This window comes from Oncorhynchus clarkii, chromosome 5 (genome assembly GCF_045791955.1).
Source record: "Oncorhynchus clarkii lewisi isolate Uvic-CL-2024 chromosome 5, UVic_Ocla_1.0, whole genome shotgun sequence".
In the NCBI taxonomy this organism is placed as follows: domain Eukaryota; kingdom Metazoa; phylum Chordata; class Actinopteri; order Salmoniformes; family Salmonidae; genus Oncorhynchus; species Oncorhynchus clarkii.
The window spans coordinates 40,349,474-40,373,312 of NC_092151.1; the positions used below are offsets into that span (position 1 = coordinate 40,349,474).

General features: G+C 46.3%; 1 protein-coding gene across 1 annotated transcript in view; it reads right to left on the bottom strand.

Moving 5' to 3' along the window:
- The window catches only part of LOC139408833 (tetratricopeptide repeat protein 28-like), a 92,155-nt gene that overhangs the window by 10,587 nt on the left and 57,729 nt on the right, over positions 1–23,839 (bottom strand). Inside the window, exons 4-15 of the mRNA XM_071153199.1 lie at positions 19,919–20,082; positions 19,707–19,815; positions 19,148–19,278; positions 18,009–18,230; positions 16,048–16,236; positions 14,284–14,380; positions 4,482–4,678; positions 4,013–4,166; positions 3,743–3,914; positions 3,423–3,591; positions 3,013–3,173; positions 2,423–2,911 (exon numbers count right to left, since the gene is read on the bottom strand). Of these exons, the coding sequence (XP_071009300.1) occupies positions 2,423–2,911; positions 3,013–3,173; positions 3,423–3,591; positions 3,743–3,914; positions 4,013–4,166; positions 4,482–4,678; positions 14,284–14,380; positions 16,048–16,236; positions 18,009–18,230; positions 19,148–19,278; positions 19,707–19,815; positions 19,919–20,082 (2,254 nt within the window). The remainder of the gene's footprint in view (positions 1–2,422; positions 2,912–3,012; positions 3,174–3,422; positions 3,592–3,742; positions 3,915–4,012; positions 4,167–4,481; positions 4,679–14,283; positions 14,381–16,047; positions 16,237–18,008; positions 18,231–19,147; positions 19,279–19,706; positions 19,816–19,918; positions 20,083–23,839) is intronic.

Consider the following 23,839-nt stretch of genomic DNA (forward strand, 5'->3'; position numbering starts at 1 on the left):
TGTTTAGTCCCATATCTCTCTTTAAAGTTGCTAACATAGGCCTGCTGTTTGCTGCAGATGAGTCACTATTGCACTCAGAAGGAGCCCTACCAATGATTTACATAAATGTGACTCGTTTAAGGAAACTAGGCGTATGTCGTGTGTCACTACTTCACAGGAGAGCCATTTGAACGTGAACTTTTTATTTTTATCATAAAGCGTTTTTTTTGGCAGAAAAGCATTCTGGAACATGTGAACTTTCATGTGCCTTAACAACAAACATGTATGCCATCTGTAAATACAAATACAATTGTTAAATTACGAGCCTAGTTGGTTTAGCCACGGGAAAAAGTCAGCAACCTTCCCGCTAGCCATGATTGGCTGAGATAATGAGTGGGCTGGACATGCCGAGAGACATGCTGTGGGCTGGACATGCCGGTCTGTCACTTCTGTCTATAATATGAGCTGGTCAGTATGTGTAGGTAATCCTTTCCAAAGTGCATTTAAAAAAAAAGATATTGTAGTAGAATTCCATAAGTGTTGCTCTCCACTTTCTGGAGGACCGAGTTTTGAAATCAGTGTATGATAGCTAAGGAGATGGAGAAAATTCTGCCGTTTGATTCCAAATATGCAGACAAAGTTGAAAATAGAACACACAGAAGGCTGTTGTATTAAAACACCTGTCTCTGGATTACATCTTCAAACTAAGGGCAACCATCCGTGACAGAGAGGGTGAAGCGTCCATCCATATATATGGGTAAGACAGTCTAGATAGCTACATTTTCAGATATTACACATTTCTAATTTTGTCAGGAAGTAGTTATAATTTCAAGTTAAAGTGTACTGTTAGCTAGCTAGCTAGCTAATGTTACATGTATGATCTGTGTAGTAATATTATTCGTATCTCACAGTCATTTGCATTGCTAGTTATAGCCTAATGTTAGCTAGCTAAAATTGAACTTTGTTGGTTAGCTACCTGCAGATTCATGAAGGGTAGTAATGTTATGATTTGGGATTATGGTTCATTGTTTAGCTAGCTGTCTAAACAAAAGACTCCACTATGCAAGTAACTATTTCAATAGAATGTTTATGATGTCACAGCGACAACTGTCGATAGACGTAGCTGGTAAATTCGCTCTGGCTATCTACTCCAATTTCAGAGCACTCTAGTCTGAGTGTGCCAGTGCGCAGAATAACTGACAAATTTACGAACGGCTGGTGTCAGAAAGGGTCAGTAAATGTTGGCAGAAAAGCGTAATTACACTTTTGCCAACAGCACGGTTGCAGTTGGCAAACGCTCTGGCAGTTGGCAAACGCTCTGGATAACATTAAAACAGCCTAACCATCTCTGCTAGGGCGAGTAAAAAGGTCAGAGTGAGCTGTTCTCTCATTTGTGTCTGGAAGTAGCTAACAAGCTAGCCAACGTTAGCCAGTTAGCTTGGGTGCTTGACTGCTGTTGTTAGGTCAGAATACTCGGATCGACCCTACTCCTTGGCCAGAGCATCCAGTGTGAGCTCTGAACGCTCCGAGAGCGAAACGCTCTGAATTTACAAGCGGACAATGTGACAACGCTATGAGTTTATAAACGCCCAGAGCACACTCTGGCACTTTGGATTAAATTTACGAACACCCCCTTGGTATAACCCAGTCCTGAAACGTTGGTTGTTTAGTACATAGCCTCACATGTGAATCCTTAAAGAGATGGGTGAGGCTAAAGCTTAAGGGGGTGTGAAAGATGCTAAATGGGTGTAGACAAAGAAGAGCTCTCCACTAGGTACCAAAACATTCAAGGGCCATTTTCTCAAAAGTGAGATTACAAGTTTATCAACTTTCAAAGCAGAATTTCTTTCCCATTGTTCTTCAACTGTAGTGTATGATATACCAGTCTCTACTTTTATCTAATGTAAAAATGTTGCTACGTAAGAGCGAATTGAGCCGGGCGGTCACAAATGCATTTCATATTAAGTACACATAAGCCACACCATAAAACACTCCACTCTCAAAACAGCAAAAGCTTCTAGTTTCCCACAGAGCTATATGTGAAACTTAAGGAAGCTAACAAGCTAACAATTAAGCAATAACTTCAGGACATGTTGATTTTGCTAGTATGAGATGAAAATAAACATGCTCAGCTTTGGGGGAGGGAATGTAAAAGAGGCTGTGTCTGAAAATTAACATAAAGCTGTGGCTTTTATCAGTATAATTACATTACTTATTCTTTCATTATTCTGTCCTTCCCTCACCAGGGATCAGCAGAGAGGGAGAGAGAGAGAGAGAGAGAGCAAGAAAGAAAGAAAGAAAGAAAGAAAGAAAGAAAGAAAGAAAGAAAGGGAAAGATTGACAGATAAAAGGAGTAGGGGGTTAAAAGAGAAAGAATAGAGAGATATAAAGAGGAAGCAACAGCCAGACAGAGAGAGTGTGTGTGTGTGTGTGTGTCTTTTACCTGTGTGCGTTACCCAGTCCCCTGTAGGCTCTCTCCTGGTCCTGAACATGGTTGAGACTCTGAGCCACAGTCAGAAACATCTCACAGTACTTTATAGCTTCCTCAAAGTCTCCCAGAGAGTCATAACAGTCTGCTAGGTTCCCGTAGGCCCTGCCTCTGTCCAGCACACACTCAGCCCCACTCAGCTGCTCCAGCATGGCCAACTGCTGCTCAAAATACCCAATGGCCTCCTCCAGGACGCCCATGTTCATCTTGGCGATGCCCATGTTGCCCTGGACCTGTGCCTCCACACAGGCATCTCTGAGGCCCTGTGTCAGGGTGAGCTGGGCCTGGTAACACTGGAAGGCTGTGGGGTAGTCTGTCAGGGCCATGTGGACGGCTGCCAGGCGGCCCAGAGCACCACACTGCCCCCGCTGGTCGTCTAGAGCAGTGCGGGCAGACAGCTCCTGCTGGTGGAAGGACAGGGCCAGGTCGTACTGACGGAGGAGTCTGGGGGAGGATATTTCTATTACTTCCCAGTCAATATTAACTAAAAACATATGAGAAGTTAATAAATAACATTTTAGATGCTATCTGGGCTAGAAGCCTACCTGTGGGCAGAGCCTAGCGCTGAGTAGGTGTCCGCCTCCATCTTGTGTTCTTTGACCTCCTGAGCCAGGGTGAGCTGCTGCTGGTAGAACCTCACCGCCCCGGCCACGTCACCCCGACACACACACACATCCCCCAGGTTTCCCAGGGCACGGAACACTGCCTGGACACACACACACACACACACACACACACACACACACACACACACACACACACACACACACACACACACACACACACACACACACACACACACACACACACACACACACACACACACACACACACACACACACACACACAGTTTTAATGTAGAATCTCACCACCCCTGTCAAGTCCCCCCAACACACACGCAGACCCACTTCTGACCCATTCCTCCAATCCCAGTTGTGTTAATGACTGTCTGTACCTGAGTGTTGTTCAGAGCCTGAGCCAGGGACAGCAGGTATCTCTGACAGTCCTCAGCCTTGCTATATTCCCCCAGGGCTTTGTAGGCCAGACCCAGGTTACAGTAGGCTTTAGCCTGGGACAACTTATCACCCAGGTCTTTAGCCAGGGCCAGGTCCTGCTCATAATACCTGTCAGTAAAGAAAAAAAAGAAAATTACTAAGAGTGTGTGGCTCATCTTCTTCACAAAGTTGAGACCTTTGTGTCATTTATTTGGAGAGGTCGGGACAACCTTTATGAGTTATTATTATACATACAAGGTGTATGAAGAGTGTGTCCTACCTGACGGCCTCCCTGTACTGTCCCAAGCAGTAGTGTGTGTAGGCCAGGTTGTGGCAGACCTTGCCCTCTCCCTCCAGGTCCTGTAGCTGAGGTGACAGGGTCAGGTACTGCTGGTAGTACGGAACCGCGGGGGCATACTCCCCTCTACAGCAGTGGAAGTTACCCAGGTTACCTACACACACACAAACACACACACCCTTTACCTTTAGGAATCATTCAAGTTGATGTAATATTGTTTTGTGTTACTTTGTCCATCTGTCCGTCCGTTACCTAGTGCCCTGGCCGTGCTCTGCGTGTCTCGTAGCTCGCGTGCGATGGTCAGGTGGTGCAGGTAGTGCTGGAGAGCCTGGTCGTGAGCGCCCAGCGCCTGATAAGCTACAGCCAGGTTACCATGGGTAGAGGCTTGGGAGGGACGGTCATTCACCTGGGAGAGGAAAGAAAGGCCAATACCAGGGCCGCATTCAGCAGGACACAAAGTTGGCCAACGTTCAGATAGAAATGTATGATGCAGAACAAACACATCTCTTTGGTATATAAAATAAGGAATCACGTCAGCTCTAGTCATGGCATTTCTATCTGCAACGTTCTACAATGGTTTCATCCTGAACATGGCCCAGGTGTCTGTGTGTCTGCCTCCAGTGATATCGGCTACCTACGATACCGTACAGCCTGGTCGTACGTCCCCAAAGCGCTCTGTGTGTGTTTGTTCACGTGTGTGCGTTCAAGTGTGCATCCTCACCTCGAGTGATATGTGCAGTTCCTGCCGGTGGTAGCGTACAGCTTGGTCATACATCCTCAGAGCGTTGTAGGCATTTCCCATGTTCCCATAGGCCCTGCCCTGAGCAGCATAGTCCCCCAGCTCCTGGACCAAACACAGGTGGGCCTTGTGGAGCTTCAACGCTGCATCGTACTCCCCCTTCATCTGATGGATTATACCTGAGAGAGAGAGGCACAGTGGGGCGTTTTCAGTCCAGTGAGTGAGAGTGAGTGACGGCCAAACAGAGATTAGACATGAGGATGACCAATTAGGATCGCAGCCGACAAGACTGACACTAGGCCTATTCAAGAGGACAGAACATTACGGAACATTCAGATAGGGAATTGTCGGGAAAAAGCTAATCGTGTCACATCCCTGAATACACCGAAGAGAAGGGAGGAATGAAAGAGGGAGCAAATGTGGAGGTGTCGAGACAGGGAGGAGAGGTAGGGTGTGTCGAGACAGCAGACGTAGATGGATCAGTAACACATGACCCTGACATCTGTCTGTCTGTCTGATCCAGTGTGTGTGTGTGTGTGTGTGTGTGTGTGTGTGTGTGTGTGTGTGTGTGTTTGTAGGCTAGGGGTCAGTCTTAAAATGGAGTGGAGCATGAAATGAGCTTAGGTAGTTTGGCATTCTGAGTGGAGAAACACTGTTTCCATTTGCTACTTTCTTTCATCCGGAACATAGCCATGATTTAACAAGAGAGAAGGTTTAGGTTAAAATGAAGGGTACCTTCACACTTTCAATGTCCTTCTAATGTCATGTACTGTCATGTTGTGTCTTGTCTCTGTCCTTTCCCTTCACCCTGTCTCCCTCTGCTGGTCGTTGTTAGGTTACCTTTTCTCCCCCGCTCTCCCCCAGCTGTTCCTTGTCTCCTCTGACTACCCATTCACCCCGTTTCCCACCTGTTCCCTTTTTCCCTCTGATTAGGTCCCTATATCTCTCTCTGTTTCTGTTCCTGTCCTTGTCGGATTCTTGTTTGTTGTGTTTCATGCCTGAGCCAGACTATCGTCATGTTTGCTGTAACCTTGTCCTGTCCTGTCGGAATCTGCCGGTCTATCTGAGCCTACCTATGTTTGGTTATTAAAGAAGCTCTGTTTAATTTAGTTCGCTTTTGGGTCCTCATTCACTCTCCATAACAGAAGAATCCGACCAAGAATGGACCCAGCGACTTCGGATCCTCTCCACTCAGCCGTCGGGATCCAGGGAGCGATGCTAGGCAGACACGAGCAGGAAGTGTCTGCTGCTCGACATGCCGTTGAGACCCTGGCCACCCAAGTCTCCAACCTCACAGAACAGGTTCACCATCTCCGCCTCGATCCACCGGCCACTTCCAGGGCTTTCGAATCTCCGGAGCCCAGAATCAATAACCCGCCGTGTTACTCTGGGGAGCCCACTGAATGCCGCTCGTTCCTCACCCAGTGTGATATTGTGTTTTCTCTCCAGCCCAACACTTACTCCAGGAGCACTGCTCGTGTCGCCTATGTCATATCTCTCCTTATTGGACGGGCTCGTGAGTGGGGCACGGCAATCTGGGAGGCAAGGGCTGAGTGTACTAACCAGTATCAGGACTTTAAGGAGGAGATGATACGGGTTTTTGATCGATCTGTTTTTGGGGAGGAGGCTTCCAGGGCCCTGTCTTCCCTATGTCAAGGCAATCGATCCATAACAGACTACTCTATTGAGTTTCGCACTCTTGCTGTCTCCAGTGGCTGGAACGAGCCGGCCTTGCTCGCTCGTCTTCTGGAGGGTCTCCGCGCAGAGGTAAAGGATGAGATTCTCTCCCGGGAGGTTCCTTCCAGCGTGGATTCCTTGATTGAACTCGCTATTCGCATTGAGCGACGGGTTGATCTTCGTCACCGAGCTCGTGGAAAGGAGCTCGCGCTCTCCGTCGCCTCCCTCTCCGCATCACTACCATCTTCCTCTGCCGGCTCGGGTGCTGAGCCCATGCAGCTGGGAGGTATCCGCATCTCGACTAAGGAGAGGGAACGGAGAATCACCAACCGCCTCTGTCTCTATTGCGGTTCCGCTGGTCATTTTGTCACTTCATGTCCAGTAAAAGGCCAGAGCTCGTCAGTAAGCGGAGGGCTACTGGTGAGCGCTACTACTCCTGTCTCTCCTTCAAGATCCTGCACTACCTTGTCGGTCCATCTACGCTGGACCGGTTCGTCAGCTTCCTGCAGTGCCTTAATAGACTCTGGGGCGGAGGGCTGTTTTATGGACGAGACCTGGGCTCGGGAACATGACATTCCTCTCAGACAGTTAAAGGAGCCCACGGCCTTGTTCGCCCTGGATGGTAGTCCTCTCCCCAGGATTCAGCGTGAGACGCTACCTTTAACCCTCACTGTTTCTGGTAATCATAGTGAAACCATTTCTTTTTTAATTTTTCGTTCACCTTTTACACCTGTTGTTTTGGGCCATCCCTGGCTAGTTTGTCATAATCCTTCCATTAATTGGTCTAGTAATTCTATCCTCTCCTGGAACGTCTCTTGTCATGTGAAATGTTTAATGTCTGCTATCCCTCCTGTTTCCTCTGTCTCTTCTTCACAGGAGGAGCCTGGTGATTTGACAGGGGTGCCGGAGGAATATCACGATCTGCGCACGGTGTTCAGTCGGTCCAGGGCCACCTCTCTTCCTCCACACCGGTCGTATGATTGTAGTATTGATCTCCTTCCGGGAACCACCCCCCCCCGGGGTAGACTATACTCTCTGTCGGCTCCCGAACGTAAGGCTCTCGAAGATTATTTGTCTGTAGCTCTTGACGCCGGTACCATAGTCCCCTCCTCCTCTCCCGCCGGAGCGGGGTTTTTTTTTGTCAAGAAGAAGGACGGGTCTCTGCGCCCCTGCATAGATTATCGAGGGCTGAATGACATAACAGTGAAGAATCGTTATCCGCTTCCTCTTATGTCTTCAGCCTTCGAGATCCTGCAGGGAGCCAGGTTTTTCACTAAGTTGGACCTTCGTAACGCTTACCATCTCGTGCGCATCAGGGAGGGGGACGAGTGGAAGACGGCGTTTAACACTCCGTTAGGGCACTTTGAATACCGGGTTCTTCCTTTCGGCCTCGCTAACGCTCCAGCTGTCTTTCAGGCATTAGTCAATGATGTCCTGAGAGACATGCTGAACATCTTTGTTTTCGTTTACCTTGACGATATCCTGATTTTTTCACCGTCACTCCAGATTCATGTTCAGCACGTTCGACGTGTCCTCCAGCGCCTTTTAGAGAATTGTCTTTTTGTGAAGGCTGAGAAGTGCACTTTTCATGCCTCCTCCGTCACATTTCTCGGTTCTGTTATTTCCGCTGAAGGCATTAAGATGGATCCCGCTAAGGTCCAAGCTGTCATTGATTGGCCCGTCCCTAAGTCACGCGTCGAGCTGCAGCGCTTTCTCGGCTTCGCGAACTTCTATCGTCGTTTCATCCGTAATTTCGGTCAGGTGGCAGCTCCTCTCACAGCCCTTACTTCTGTCAAGACGTGCTTTAAGTGGTCTGTTTCCGCCCAGGGAGCTTTTGATCTCCTCAAGAATCGTTTTACATCCGCTCCTATCCTTGTTACACCTGACGTCTCTAGACAGTTCGTTGTCGAGGTTGACGCGTCAGAGGTGGGCGTGGGAGCCATCCTTTCTCAGCGCTCCCTCTCTGACGACAAGGTCCACCCATGCGCGTATTTTTCTCATCGCCTGTCGCCGTCGGAACGTAACTATGATGTGGGTAACCGCGAACTGCTCGCCATCCGGTTAGCCCTAGGCGAATGGCGACAGTGGTTGGAGGGGGCGACCGTTCCTTTTGTCGTTTGGACTGACCATAGGAACCTTGAGTACATCCGTTCTGCCAAACGACTTAATGCGCGTCAGGCGCGTTGGGCGCTGTTTTTCGCTCGTTTCGAGTTCGTGATTTCTTATCGTCCGGGCTCTAAGAACACCAAGCCTGATGCTTTGTCTCGTCTCTTCAGTTCTTCAGTAGCCTCCACTGACCCCGAGGGGATTCTCCCTGAGGGGCGTGTTGTCGGGTTGACTGTCTGGGGAATTGAGAGGCAGGTAAAACAAGCGCTCACTCACACTCCGTCGCCGCGCGCTTGTCCTAGGAACCTTCTTTTCGTTCCCGTTCCTACTCGTCTGGCCGTTCTTCAGTGGGCTCACTCTGCCAAGTTAGCCGGCCACCCTGGCGTTCGGGGTACGCTTGCTTCCATTCGCCAGCGTTTTTGGTGGCCCACCCGGGAGCATGACACGCGTCGTTTCGTGGCTGCTTGTTCGGTCTGCGCGCAGACTAAGTCCGGTAACTCTCCTCCTGCCGGCCGTCTCAGGCCGCTTCCTATTCCCTCTCGACCGTGGTCTCACATCGCCTTAGATTTTGTCACCGGACTGCCTTCGTCAGCGGGGAAGACTGTTATTCTTACGGTTGTCGATAGGTTCTCTAAGGCGGCTCATTTCATTCCCCTTGCTAAGCTTCCTTCTGCTAAAGAGACGGCACAAATCATCATCGAGAATGTTTTCAGAATTCATGGCCTTCCGTCAGACGTCGTTTCGGACAGAGGTCCGCAATTCACGTCTCAATTTTGGAGGGAGTTTTGCCGTTTGATTGGGGCTTCCGTCAGTCTCTCTTCCGGCTTTCACCCCCAGTCTAACGGTCAAGCAGAACGGGCCAATCAGACTATTGGTCGCATCTTACGCAGTCTTTCTTTTCGTAACCCTGCGTCTTGGTCAGAACAGCTCCCCTGGGCAGAATACGCCCACAACTCGCTTCCTTCGTCTGCGACCGGGCTATCTCCTTTTCAGAGTAGCCTCGGGTACCAGCCTCCGCTGTTCTCATCTCAGTTCGCCGAGTCCAGCGTCCCCTCCGCTCAGGCTTTTGTCCAACGTTGCGAGCGCACCTGGAAGAGGGTCAGGTCTGCACTTTGCCGTTATAGGACGCAGACTGTGAGGGCTGCTAATAAGCGTAGAACTAAGAGTCCTAGATATTGTCGCGGTCAGAGAGTTTGGCTCTCCACTCAGAACCTTCCCCTTAAGACGGCTTCTCGCAAGTTGACCCCGCGGTTCATTGGTCCGTTCCGTATTTCTCGGGTCATTAATCCTGTCGCAGTTCGACTTCTTCTTCCGCGATACCTTCGTCGCGTCCACCCGGTCTTCCATGTCTCCTGCATCAAGCCCGTCCTTCGCGCCCCCGCTCGTCTTCCCCCCCCCCCCCCCCCATCCTTGTCGAGGGCGCACCCATCTACAGGGTCCGTAGAATTTTGGACATGCGTCCTCGGGGCCGTGGTCACCAGTACCTCGTAGATTGGGAGGGGTACGGTCCTGAGGAGAGGAGTTGGGTTCCCTCTCGGGACGTGCTGGACCGTGCGCTGATCGAGGATTTCCTCCGTTGCCGCCAGGTTTCCTCCTCGAGTGCGCCAGGAGGCGCTCGGTGAGTGGGGGGGTACTGTCATGTACTGTCATGTTGTGTCTTGTCTCTGTCCTTTCCCTTCACCCTGTCTCCCTCTGCTGGTCGTTGTTAGGTTACCTTTTCTCCCCCGCTCTCCCCCAGCTGTTCCTTGTCTCCTCTGACTACCCATTCACCCCGTTTCCCACCTGTTCCCTTTTTCCCTCTGATTAGGTCCCTATATCTCTCTCTGTTTCTGTTCCTGTCCTTGTCGGATTCTTGTTTGTTGTGTTTCATGCCTGAGCCAGACTATCGTCATGTTTGCTGTAACCTTGTCCTGTCCTGTCGGAATCTGCCGGTCTATCTGAGCCTACCTATGTTTGGTTATTAAAGAAGCTCTGTTTAATTTAGTTCGCTTTTGGGTCCTCATTCACTCTCCATAACATCTAATGTACATAAACATGTTGGTTAACAGTATATGTCAATAATATGTGCATTTTTTTGTTAATAAGTATGCCAAACACTTTTATTTGAAATCATTTCTTGCCAGGAACATTTTAAATGTAAGGCTTGAATAATCTATCAATGTAGGTCTAAACAGTGGAAGTGTAGCAATTTTCTTTTAACAACAAAAAATGTTCTGTAGCTCACTGGCCTTGTGAAAAGAAAGAAGCGTTCGGGTAAAAAATGATAAGGTTCAAAGTTAGCATAAGCAAAATAAAAAAACAGTATTTACGTTGGTATTTGACATTCCTTCTGTTGAGAATCACATTACAAAATGGAAGTACTCTTTTACTTATTCAGAGCAGAGCATGGTTTTACACACAGTGACCTCTGCTGTTACGATCTGCGGTGGTTCCGCCTTTGATCTATAGAAGTATAGATCCTCTGCAGCTTCTGCTTGATTGTATCTGGTACACCGTCAAGCACACCTACAGTTAACTGCTTAGCTTTTTTAAGAACCTGTTTTCTTGCTAATGGACTCTTTTGGCACCGCTAATAACCCGTCGTCATTGTCCCCCACCTCCATCTCCCAGCTGTGAATCCCTGAGGTGAATCCCTTTGAACCCAGAATGTCTAAGTACCCACTAAATCTCTCTGGGTTGTCTGAAAGACTCCTATCCTCAGTCTTCATTCTTAGGCTGGTCAGGTCCTCTGAGAGATGGAGAGAGCATGCAGCTGTGTTTGGGTCCAGAACTACAGGTGTGCAGTCCAAAATTTGCTGCATCTTCTGCTAGACCTATAAGCCAAGGTTGCCCAGGTGATTGCCACGTCGACCAAGAGGAGAATCTCTGCTTTCATCTTCACGGTCTTGTCGCTTTGCAGGAATGCGGTGTCATCACCCGACAGCTTCTCCTCTACCTCCCTGATTCTTTTAGACAGAGATGACATCCTTTTAATCTTCTCCCTTCTTCCTCCCTCAGCTTGGCTATACTCTCTGCCTCTCAAATTCCTCTTTTATCTCTGTTTTCTGGGCCTGCGCCCCGATGTAAGATGACATTTTCTCCCAGGAGGGTTTGGTCTTGTCAACGACAGCCATTTTATTCTGTAGCGCCGTCAGTGGTGTTCTGAGCTCCTCCCTCTGGGTAGCAGCCTTCTTCACAGAGTAGAAACTGTGGCCTGCATGCTCAGAAATACTCTACACACTCACCCTCCAGGCAGAACAAGCCAAGCTTATGTTAGCGGAGGCCACACACATTGTGTAGGCCTGTGAAGTGTGTTTGGCGCATTGGAGCCTGTGGGGGTTCTCCATGCGAGGTCTCCTCTTTGGCTATCTTTCTGGGCAGCTGGCTGTCTGTGCACTGCTTTTCCCTCTGCAGGGTCTCAGGGTTGCCGAGAAACGTCTGTCTGCAGACAGAGCAGACCTTGGTCCCGCCCTGCTTCCAGGTGGCCTCCAGGCAGATCCTGCAGAAGCTATGGCTGCAGTAGAGGATGATGGGTCTGTGAAGATCTCACAGCAGATGGGACATGACAGGTCATTCTCCAGAGGGGAGAGACAGGATGAGATCCTCTCTGGACAACTGGAGAGCGAATGAGAGAGAGGTTGTTAGAATGATATTTTTAAGAAATTGAGAAAGAGCCAGTGCCAATGAGAGTGTGAGTACGTGTGTTGTGTGTTAGTGTGTTCAAATACAACGTTGGTTAGATATAGAGAGACTGTCTAAGAGGATGCTGCAGTAGTCATAATGGCAGCTTAACTTTCCCAGCAACCCTAGCTACGGAACTGTAACGTGATATGTGTTGCTCCATATCACAGTTATGGCTTAGCTACTGTAAAGTATAGCAAACAATTTTCAACTAACCTGTTCCTGGCTGTCACGCCCTGACCATAGAGAGCTTTTTATTCTCTATGTTGGTTAGGTCGGGGTGTGACTCGGGTGGGTCATCTAGGTGATTTATATTTATATGTTGGCCTGGTATGGTTCCTAATCAAAGGCAGCTGTTTATCTTTGTCTCTGATTGGGGATCATATTTAGGCAGCCATTTCCCCTTTGTGTTTTGGTGGGATCTTGACTATGGATAGTTGCCTGTTAGTATTATTGTTAGCTTCACGTTTCGTTTGAGATTTATTGTTTTGTTTTGTTGTGAGTTTCACTTAGTAATAAAAAGATGTGGAACCCAGATCACGCTGCGCTTTGGTCCACTTATTATAACGAGCGTGACAGAAGATCCCACCAACAACGGACCAAGCAGTGTGCCCGGGAGGTAATGGCATCCTGGTCTTTGGAGGAGATTAGAGAGAGAACATTCTGGACTTGGGACGACATAATAGCAGGAGAGAAGAGCCTGCCATGGAAGCAGGTGGAAGCAGCGAAGGAGGGACAGCGACGAAGTCGGTGAGGAAGGCCACAGAAACCCCAATAAAAAACAAATTTGGGGGGGGAAATGGAGCAGTCGGCGGAGCCGAGCAGTGGGCCAGAGCCGGTCTGGGAGAAGAAGGAGAATTTGGAGGAGAGAGAAATGGGAGAGTTATTGAGTTGGTGGAGGACGCACGGATTTGGACTCAAGGAACGTGTTGTCAGTTTGGTGCCACCTGAGTCAGCTCAGGTGAGAGGTGAGAGAGATGCTATGCTACTAGCCATATGTCATATATATGCATAGCCATCTCGAGACAACTTCAATATAACGTGTTTTTTCTCAAAGTTGCCGGGATGTCACGTGTCCTACTTATATCAGTACAAATTTATTTGACATTCTCTCATTGACCTCCATACAAAAACTCCTCGCTTGGTGAGCGAAATAAATAAAACACCGCCACCTGCTGGAGAAGACAGATTTCCCCCCCAATTGTCCCTCGCTTCGCCTCTTCCTCTCTGGCGTCAGTCTTAGAGGTGTTTACCACAGACCTTATTTTCAGCATAAATAAAAATCCATGAATTTTCCCATAGGCTTTGTTCAACGAACCATGGCTGAGTTAGTGCCTACAAAAATACGGGATTACTATTTCTCTCTATAGGTGAGGCAACTTCCTCTGAGGTGGGCGTTTAACCGAGGTTACCACTCTATATACGTTGACAGGTTATTAGCATTTTTAGCCACTTGGCTAACCTTTCTGACTGATATGTTTGTATGTTTAGCCAACCTGTTAATGTTATCAATGCCAGTAAATGTATTACGTTTAACTAGCTAAGCCATTTCTGTTACATATGCCCTGTGTCTCCACTGTTTCACACTTCTCCACATTATTAAACCTGCCAATTGCAACACATGCCTGTTCCTTGGAGGAAGTAGTGTGGTTAAGAGTTTAGCTTGCTGTTTAGTTGAACAAGCGCTCAATCGTTAAAGCGAGAACAGAACAGCAAGAGAGACAGAAACAGTGAGAGAGAGACTAAGAAAAATAGATCTCTCCATGGTGCTCAAGTAAGTAAGCAGTCCTACACTCAGAACACACACACACACCACACAGGTAGGTAAGTTAATGTCCACTCAGCAGTGGGGTCAGATTCAGAAAGTCTCAAATATCATCATGGTCGCGGAACCCTAAACCTCGTTAATAAAACATACGTGTTGATTGGCCAGAGAAGCACTAGTGGAGTCATGTGATAGGACACAGCTCTGGTGTCCTGCTATCACACCTGGGCTGAAAGCAGGTGAGGCGTTTGTGGGCTAGAGAGGGGAATTGGACAAACCCCACTAACAAAACAATGCTGTATCTAGATAATAAACACAGAACAACTGTTTATACTGCCCAGGACTGTCTGTAAAATTTATATACTATTGTCCTTCATTCTATTGACCTGGCCTCTCTGTCTCTTCTGAATGCTGCTGGTCGATGTGGCATTTAACTGGTCAGGCTATTGGGGGACAGCTCTTGTATCTGTGATGGTGTCCAATTCACAACCTTCTGATCCCAAGGGAGAAACACAAAACAGATAACTGTCTAATAGAGAGAGCCAGAGAGTGTAGGACACCGTCATCATGTCTTACCCAGGTTGGATGAAGCTCGTCCCTGTGCAGCTCTGTCCTGCAGCTCCTCCGCTATGTCCAGCTGCTGCTGGTGGTACTGGCCTGCCCTCTCCAAGTCCTGGAGAACATATGGATAGTTATGGTGTGTGTGTGTGTGTGTGTGTGTGTGTGTGTGTGTGTGTGTGTGTGTGTATCAGTGCTTGACTTGGGATGAAAAAGGTGCAGGAGCTGTCTTTTTTTCACGCCGGTCCCATTAGACTATGTTCGCAAAACATTTCCAAATGACATTATGCTATAGCAACCTCTGATTAGTCACTTAAGGGTTTGTACACGTTTTTGACAGATGGATTTTTAACCAAATTTCCATGACCAATAAACAACCGGTGGCGTCTCTATGGATCCTCCATAAGAATGACAGCGTGAATGTGGTATTGACGCTAGAAGGCTGCTGGTTTCTGATCCCGTGTAGGCCTATTATCTCCTGCCGTTGTGCCCTTGATCAAGGCACTTAACCCCCCACAAAGTAGACTAAATGCACTGTTGGTGCTAATGTCTAAAACCCTCCATCTGGAGAGCTACTGGGTGTGCAGGCTTTTAATCCAGCCCTTAAACACATATGATCTGCCTATCAAGGTCCTGTTGAGCAGCTGATGTTTAGGCTACAATGTGGTGTGTTCGAGCTGGGCTCGAACAATAGCCTGCACACCCAGTATCTCTCCTGGAGAATTGTTGGCCACCCAAGTGTCACGCTCGTCGTCGGATTGAGGAGACCAAGGTGCAGCGTGGAAAGTGTACATCTTACTTTATTAGATGAACACCAAATAAAACATATATATATATATATATACAAAAACGATACAAAAATCAAGATCCCACAAACTAAGGTGGGAAAAAAGCTACGTAAGTATGATCCCCAATCAGAGACAACGATAGACAGCTTGCCTCTGATTGGGAACTATACCAGGCCAAACAAAGAAATAGATCACCTAGATTGCCCACCCTAGTCACACCCTGACCTAACCAAATAAAGAATTAAAAGGATCTCTACGGTCAGGGCGTTACACCTTGACATAAAATATTGCAACATTACAACCAAAAACACGTCTTTTATACAATTATTCCCTCATTCAATGGATCAGGTATGAAACGGATAAGGTAGGTTACTTCGAAGCATGGTAACTAACATGTTTATCTATAACCTTTTATATAAGCATAAAATATTCCTGTTTCAGGGGAGAATCATGCACAGCATGTCAGTTATTTGTCAATTAGGCTATTCTTAGAATATAGAGGGGAATCCCAGCTTTCCAATAATGGTCAGATTTATTTCTCAACAGTGCCGGAGGCGACAACGAGTCAAAGACATTATTGCTTACAGCTAAATAGTTCACTAGTGAGATAATTATCTGTAAATGCTAGTCAACAGAGAGATGTGCAGAACGGTAGGCCTAATTCTGATCACGGCTGACATGTAGATTTTTAAGTGATTGATAATATATTTTAAAAGGAAAACACAATACACCACATTCACAGAAGAGCTGCAAATAAACTTGAACAAAGCGGAATCAGGAAATGAATGCCCACTCTCAATTGCTATTCCAATGGAGATCCCGCCTTCATTACACTTTGATCAACCTTTTGTTTTTAGAAGCTATGTCTGAATCCGGGCCGGTGATAATCCACTTTGTTTTATATAGGAGCCGCTACTGGAGGTGCTGTTATGGCACACTGGTCAAGCACCGGTGTGTATATCTCTGTGTGTACAGTATGTGTGTGGTTTACTACCTGCATGCAGCGAGCAGCATGTCCCAGGCCGGCGTAAGCCCTCATCTGTATAGTCCTGTCCTCCAACTCCTGAGCCAGCTGCAGCACCAGGGTGTGGTAGGACACAGCCTTGTCAAAGTCTCTCTGGCTGTGGTGGGCACTGCCCAGGTTACTGTACGCCCGCGCCTCCTCAGGACCATTACCAAGGGTCTGCAGATCACATCAGAGAATATACAGTTGAAGTCGGAAGTTTAAATACATTTTTCAACCACTCCACAAATTTCTTGTTAACAAACTATAGTCTTGGCAAGTCGGTTAGGACATCTACTTTGTGCATGACACAAGTCATTTTTCTAACAATTGTTTACAGACGGATTATTTCACTTATAATTCACTGTCTCACAATTCCAGTGGGTCAGAAGTTTACATACACTAAGTTGACTGTGCCTTCAAACAGCTTGAAAAATTCCAGATAATGATGTCATGGCTTTAGAAGCTTCTGACAGGCTAATTGACATCATTTGAGTCAATTAGAGGTGTACCTGTAGATGTATTTCAAGACCTACCTTCGAACTCAGTGCCTCTTTGCTTGACATCATGGGAAAATCAAAAGAAATCAGCCAAGACCTCAGAAAAACAATTGTAGACCTCCACAAGTCTGGTTCATCCTTGGGAGCAATTTCCAAACACCTGAAGGTACCCCGTTCATCTGTACAAACAATAGTACGCAAGTATAAACACCATGGGACCAAGCAGCCGTCATAACGCTCAGGAAGGAGACGCGTTCTGTCTCCTAGAGATTAATGTATTTTGGTGCAAAGAGTGCAAATCAATCCCAGAACAACAGCAAAGGACCTCGTGAAGATGCTGGAGGAAACAGGTACAAAAGTATCTATATCCACAGTAAAACGAGTCCTATCGACATAACCTGAAAGGGTGCTCAGCAAGGCAGAAGCCACTGCTCCAAAACCTCCATAAAAAAGCCAGATTACAGTTTGAAACTGCACATGGGGACAAAGATCGTACTTTTTGGAGAAATGTCCTCTGGTCTGATGAAACAAAAATAGGACTGTTTGGGCATAATGCCCATCGTTGTGTTTGGAGGGAAAAGGGGGAGGCTTCCCAACCGTGAAGCACGGGGGTGGCAGCATCATATTGTGGTGGTGGTTTGCTGCAGGAGGGACTGGTGCACTTCACAAAATAGGTGGCATCATGAGAGAAGAACATTTGGTGGATATATTGAAGCAACATCTCAAGACATCAGTCAGGAAGTTAAAGCTTGGTTGCAAAGCATACTTCCAAAGTTGTGGCAAAATGGCTTAAGGACAACAAAGTCAAGGTATTGGAGTGGCCATCACAAAGCCCTGACCTCAATCCCATAGAACATTTGTGGACAGAACTGAAAAACGTGGGCAAGCAAGGAGACCTACAAACCTGACTCAGTTACAGCAGCTCTGTCAGGAGGAATGGTCCAAAATTCACCCAACTTATTGTGGGAAGCTTGTGGAAGGCTACAGGAAACATTTGACCCAAGTTAACCAATTTAAAGGCAATGCTACCAAATACTAATTGAGTGTATGTAAACTTCTGACCCACTGGGAATGTGATGAAAGAAATAAAAGCTGAAATAAATAATTCTTGTTATTCTGACATTTCCCATTCTTAAAATAAAGTGGTGATCCTAACTGACCTAAGACAGGGGATTTTTACTACGATTAAATGTCAGGAATGATGAAAGACTGAGTTTAACTGTATTTGGCTAAGGCGTATGTAAACGTCCGACTTTAACTGTAAATGTTGATTTTATTCCATGCCTTTAACACAATACACTGAAAAGATTGGGTGAAATAAAAGACACATTGAGAGAAAAATCATTGGAATTTCAATTCACTTCCTGAATTGTAAAATAATTGACCCCGACCCAGGGTCATGCATACATGTTTTTGTATGTATGCGTGTATGGTTCTTCATTAGTTAAATACCTTAGCTATATCCAAGTGTTGCTGGTGACACTGCATAGCGTTGGTGAAGTCTCCCAGTGCGGTGTAGACAGCGCCCATATTGCCCAGCTGGCGAGCCTCTGACAGCGGGCACTGGGTCTGCCGTGCCAACAGCACACACTGCTTATGGCTGGCCAGGGCGTTGGGATAGTCCGCGATCGCTGTGTACACATGGCCAAGGCTGCTCAGCGCAGCGGACGCAGCCTAGAGACAAACACACACACACTCATTAGATTTGTCCTCAGCCCTTCAAACCGGCAACCCTCTGGTGACTGGCCCGCCTCTCTAACCTTGAGGCTACCATCGCACCACATTAACACTGCCACAGGAGGCATCTTAGAAAGACACGCACACGCACACGCGCACACACACACACACACACACACACACACACACACACACACACACACACACACACACACACGATCTAAAGAAAACTAAACACAGTAGGAAAGATGAGGTGTATAATGATGAGTGTGTTTGAAGAACCTCAGGCTGTGGACATGCGGTGTCGACTGGAGAGGAGACTCAATAACCATGGCACAGACACACCTCAATGTCCTCCGCTCTAAACACACACACACTGCTTTCATTAGAATGGACCTGTTCAAGCACCCATTCATCTTGGTGACAGGTGTCTTATCGATTTGACACCTAGGAGGCCTTTTAATGACTCTGAGCTCAGACACAGCTGTCCTCCACACACGCTAAAACACACACACACACATTGTACAGCATATTCAGAATGTGCATGAACAAGGTTAACATACTGAAAGGCATGTTTCGTACAATACTAAACAAACAATGAACATTGAATAACATATACAACGACGTGTGACGACACAGCATAACCATACAGCTGTACTGACATTCACACAGTCAGGTCTGCAAGGTGTACGTTCAAGTTCCCCATAATACAGAGACTTGCTTCTCATTCCTCCACATTGTATTTTAGTCATGAACAGTGAGTGGAGCAGCTCAAGAGCAGACTTTGTTACATTGTCATCACATTGCTCTGACTGAGAGCAACTCAGCATGGCTCCTGAATAGAAGAAGGGGCAAGAGAAGGAGAAGTACACGATAGAGCGATCTCACACACACACAAACACACACACACACACCTCTCTGTCCTTGAGTTTCATGGCGAGGACCAGCTGATGTCTGTGATTGGTCAAAGCCTCCCTGTAGTTGACCTTGGAGAAGTAGGCAGAGCCTAGGTTCCCGTGAGCTCGGCACTCGCCTGATTGGTCACCTGGGAAGGCATGATAATGAGGTGGGTGTGGACATAAGGCTTCTTAGACGGTGTTAAATGTTCCAGTTCATTTGGGTTTGAAGCCTGCAGATTTCTGCTAATAAATGATGTAGTGGAGGTGGTTCCGTTAACTACACTCACATTATCAGTAACCTTGCTTGAGACCTGATGACCATTGTTAGCTCACATAGCAATGCCTTGTCTTCCACTCAGTGGGTTATCACAGTCTTAAGTCACACGTACAGCGACATCTGTCTCTCCACCCATACCTAGTGTGTGTATGCGTGCAAATTGTGTGAGTGAAAGCAATTGTGAGTGTGTGTGTGTATGTGCGTTTCAAGTGGTATTGTCACATGCACAGGATACAGCAGGTGTAAAATAATACAGTGAAATGCTTGCGAGCTCTGTGTGGGTGGGTGTGTGTGTACCTAGCGTCTTGGCCACCTCCAGGTCTTGCTGCATGTATCCTGTGCTCTTCTCTGCGTTGCCTAGCGACCAGTAGGCTGAGCTAAGAGCAGAGAACACTGAACCTCGGAGCTTCAGAAAGAACCGAGAAGAAAGAAGAAACTCAATGATCATCACACACACATAGAAACACACACACACAGACACAGACACACACACACACAAACTGCCTTGCCTTCAGAGAGCATGTGCCGATCTTTAGCCCCGCCTCCAGGACCACCACTGAGGCGCCGTGGTAACCAGCGGTCAGCAGCTCCTGACCAATCACACACACCACCACGAACGGACTCTTGTCCAGCTTCATCCTCTGCAGCTGATGGTAGGTGGGTTCTAGAGAGTCTACGGGAGACACACACACACACACACACACAGCTATCGAAATGCATTTATTAATGTATACATTTGTTTTTGCAATGTTTATTCTATTACCAACACCGTAATGCAAACTTTAAATTGATATTATGTAAGCTAAACATAAAAATTAAGTATATTTAAAAAAAGTTATAATGTTACTGTCCCAACAACAACAACAAAATAGTTAAATACATGGCATTTTGTCCTTGAAACATTAAATTGAAATATAATTTATACATTCCTATGGAGGAGTGCTTCTTCTGGGGAGTGCCGATATGGCCAACCGCCCGCTTCAAAGCCTCTCACTGTCCAATACATAGTATCAACAATATACACTGCTCAAAAAAATAAAGGGAACACCTAAACAACACAATGTAACTCCAAGTCAATCACACTTCTGTGAAATCAAACTGTCCACTTAGGAAGCAACACTGATTGACAATAAATGTTTTTGTGCAAATGGAATAGACAACAGGTGGAAATTATAGGCAATTAGCAAGACACCCCCAATAAAGGAGTGGTTCTGCAGTTTGTGACCACAGACCACTTCTCAGTTCCTATGTTTCCTGGCTGATGTTTTGGTCACCTTTGAATGCTGGCGGTGCTTTCACTCTAATGGTAGCATGAGACGGAGTCTACAACCCACACAAGTGGCTCAGGTAGTGCAGCTCATCCAGGATGGCACATCAATGCGAGCTGTGGCAAGAAGGTTTGCTGTGTCTGTCAGCGTAGTGTCCAGAGCATGGAGGCACTACCAGGAGACAGGCCAGTACATCAGGAGACGTGGAGGAGGCCGTAGGAGGGCAACAACCCAGCAGCAGGACCACTACCTCCGCCTTTGTGCAAGGAGGAGCACTGCCAGAGCCCTGCAAAATGACCTCCAGCAGGCCACAAATGTGCATGTGTCTGCTCAAACGGTCAGAAACAGACTCCATGAGGGTGGTAGGAGGGCCCGACATCCACAGGTGGGGGTTGTGCTTACAGCCCAATACCGTGCAGGACGTTTGGCATTTGCCAGAGAACACCAAGATTGGCAAATTCGCCACTGGTGCCCTGTGCTCTTCACAGATGAAAGCAGGTTCACACTGAGCACATGTGACAGACGTGACAGTCTGGAGGCGCCGTGGAGAACATTCTGCTGCCTGCAACATCCTCCAGCATGACCGGTTTGGCGGTGGGTCAGTCATGGTGTGGGGTGGCATATCTTTGGGGGGCCGCACAGCCCTCTATGTGCTCGCCAGAGGTAGCCTGACTGCCATTAGGTACCGAGATGAGATCCTCAGACCCCTTGTGAGACCATATGCTGGTACGGTTGGCCCTGGGTTCCTCCTAATGCAAGACAATGCTAGACCTCATGTGGCTGGAGTGTGTCAGCAGTTCCTGCAAGAGGAAGGCATTGATGCTATCGACTGGCCTGCCCGTTCCCCAGACCTGAATCCAATTGAGCACATCTGGGACATCATGTCTCGCTCCATCCACCAACGCCACGTTGCACCACAGACTGTCCAGGAGTTGGCGGATGCTTTAGTCCAGGTCTGGGAGGAGATCCCTCAGGAGACCATCCGCCACCTCATCAGGAGCATGCCCAGGCGTTGTAGGGAGATCATACAGGCACGTGGAGGCCACACACACTACTGAGCCTCATTTTGACTTGTTTTAAGGACATTACATCAAAGTTGGATCAGCCTGTAGCGTGGTTTTCCACTTTAATTTTGAGTGTGACTCCAAATCCAGACCTCCATGGGTTGATACATTTGATTTCCATTGATAATTTTTGTGTGATTTTGTTGTCAGCACATTCAACTATGTAAAGAAAAAAGTATTTAATAAGAATATTTCATTCATTCAGATCTAGGATGTGTTATTTTAGTGTCCCCTTTATTTTTTTGAGCAGTGTATATCATTGACTGTACCCCAGAACGATCAACTATTGAGAGAACAAGGAATTTACAGAGGAGAGACACTGTGGAGGATCTAATGATGAGCTTCAGGGTACACACTTTCTCTATTCATCTGTCAATCCATTCTCTTCCTTCTTTTCTTATTCTCCTGCCTTTCTTCTTTTACTTATTCCTCTTGAACTGTGTACCTCACAAATCCTATTTTCTTTTGAACAACTTAAGTGACCTTTTCTATTCAAAACTTTGTAAGCATTCAACTTTCCAGCTGAAATATTATATTTCATGAAAATATTATGTAAATATCCTAAAACAAAAATATACACAAATAATACAGCATCTGACGAAATTGCTTTAGAAAGGGGCACGAGACAGTGATGTCCTCTCTCCCCACTCCTGTTTGCATTGGCAATTGAACAGCTTGCAGAAACAATTATACAGGACCCAAATGTAACAGGTATCAATCAGTATTGGTAAACATGAATGTAAACTAAACTTATTTGCTGACAATCTCCTGATATACCTGACTAAAACTTCAAATTCAATGCCACCCTTGTTAAAAATATTTTCGTAATACTTTAACATTTCAGGATATAACATTTTTGTGGGAAAAAAATGGAAATAATGGCAATATGGAAAATAACAACTATAGCAATCCTTTAAGTGGACCAAAACAAATATTAAATACTTAAGATGCTTAAGTGGCAACAAACAACAAATATCTAAAGATAACTTTATCCCATTACTCAACAACATGAAAGCAGATCTAATTAAATGGAACAATCTCCTCATAAATCTTACAAGTAGAAGAAACCTTTTTAGAATGGCATGGCTCCCAAAGTTTTTAAATGTATTTTTGGTAATAACAATTACCCCACTGAAGACGTTATTTAAAAAAGTATACTCGGCCAAAACAGACTTCATATGGACAAATACATTTGTAGAATAAATAGGAAAGTTTTACATGTCCCTAAAGTTGAGGGTGGTTTAAACCTTCCAGATTTGGAATTGTTTCAACTCGCAACCCAAGGCTTTTCCTTGTGACATATTGTTAAATGCACTAAAGAGGAACAATGGGTATATATTGAAGATGCGCATGCTCATCCCCAGAATATTTTCACGTGTCTGTTTTTAAAGGATGGAGCTAAGAACATTAACAACTTCGTAGTTAAAATGTAAATAAATGTAATCGAAAATGTAATCTGCGTAATCCACAAAAGTAATGAAGGCCATAAACAATAACTAGTAATGTTGCATACTCCAAGAAAGGTTAAAATCTCACCTTTCTGGTAAAAACTTGTTATAAATTGCTGTGGTGTAGTCACTTTTGAGGAAACAAGCTCAAGTACACAGTACAAATATAATACAATATGAAAATAAGAAACATTATATATTATATATTTCTTGTTCACTAAAACTGTATGAGTAAGGCTTGAAATTACTTGTTTTTTTCTAAATATAGTACACTGCTCAAAAAAATAAAGCGAACACTAAAATAACACATCCTAGATCTGAATGAATGAAATATTCTTATTAAATACTTTTTCCTTTACATAGTTGAATGTGCTGACAACAAAATCACACAAAAATTATCAGTGGAAATCAAATATATCAACCCATGGAGGTCTGGATTTGGAGTCACACTCAAAATTAAAGTGGAAAACCACACTACAGGCTGATCCAACGTTGATGTAATGTCCTTAAAACAACTCAAAATGAGGCTCAGTAGTGTGTGTGGCCTCCACGTGCCTGCATGACCTCCCTATAACGCCTGGGCATGCTCCTGATGAGGTGGCGGATGGTCTCCTGAGGGATCTCCTCCCAGACCTGGACTAAAGCATCCG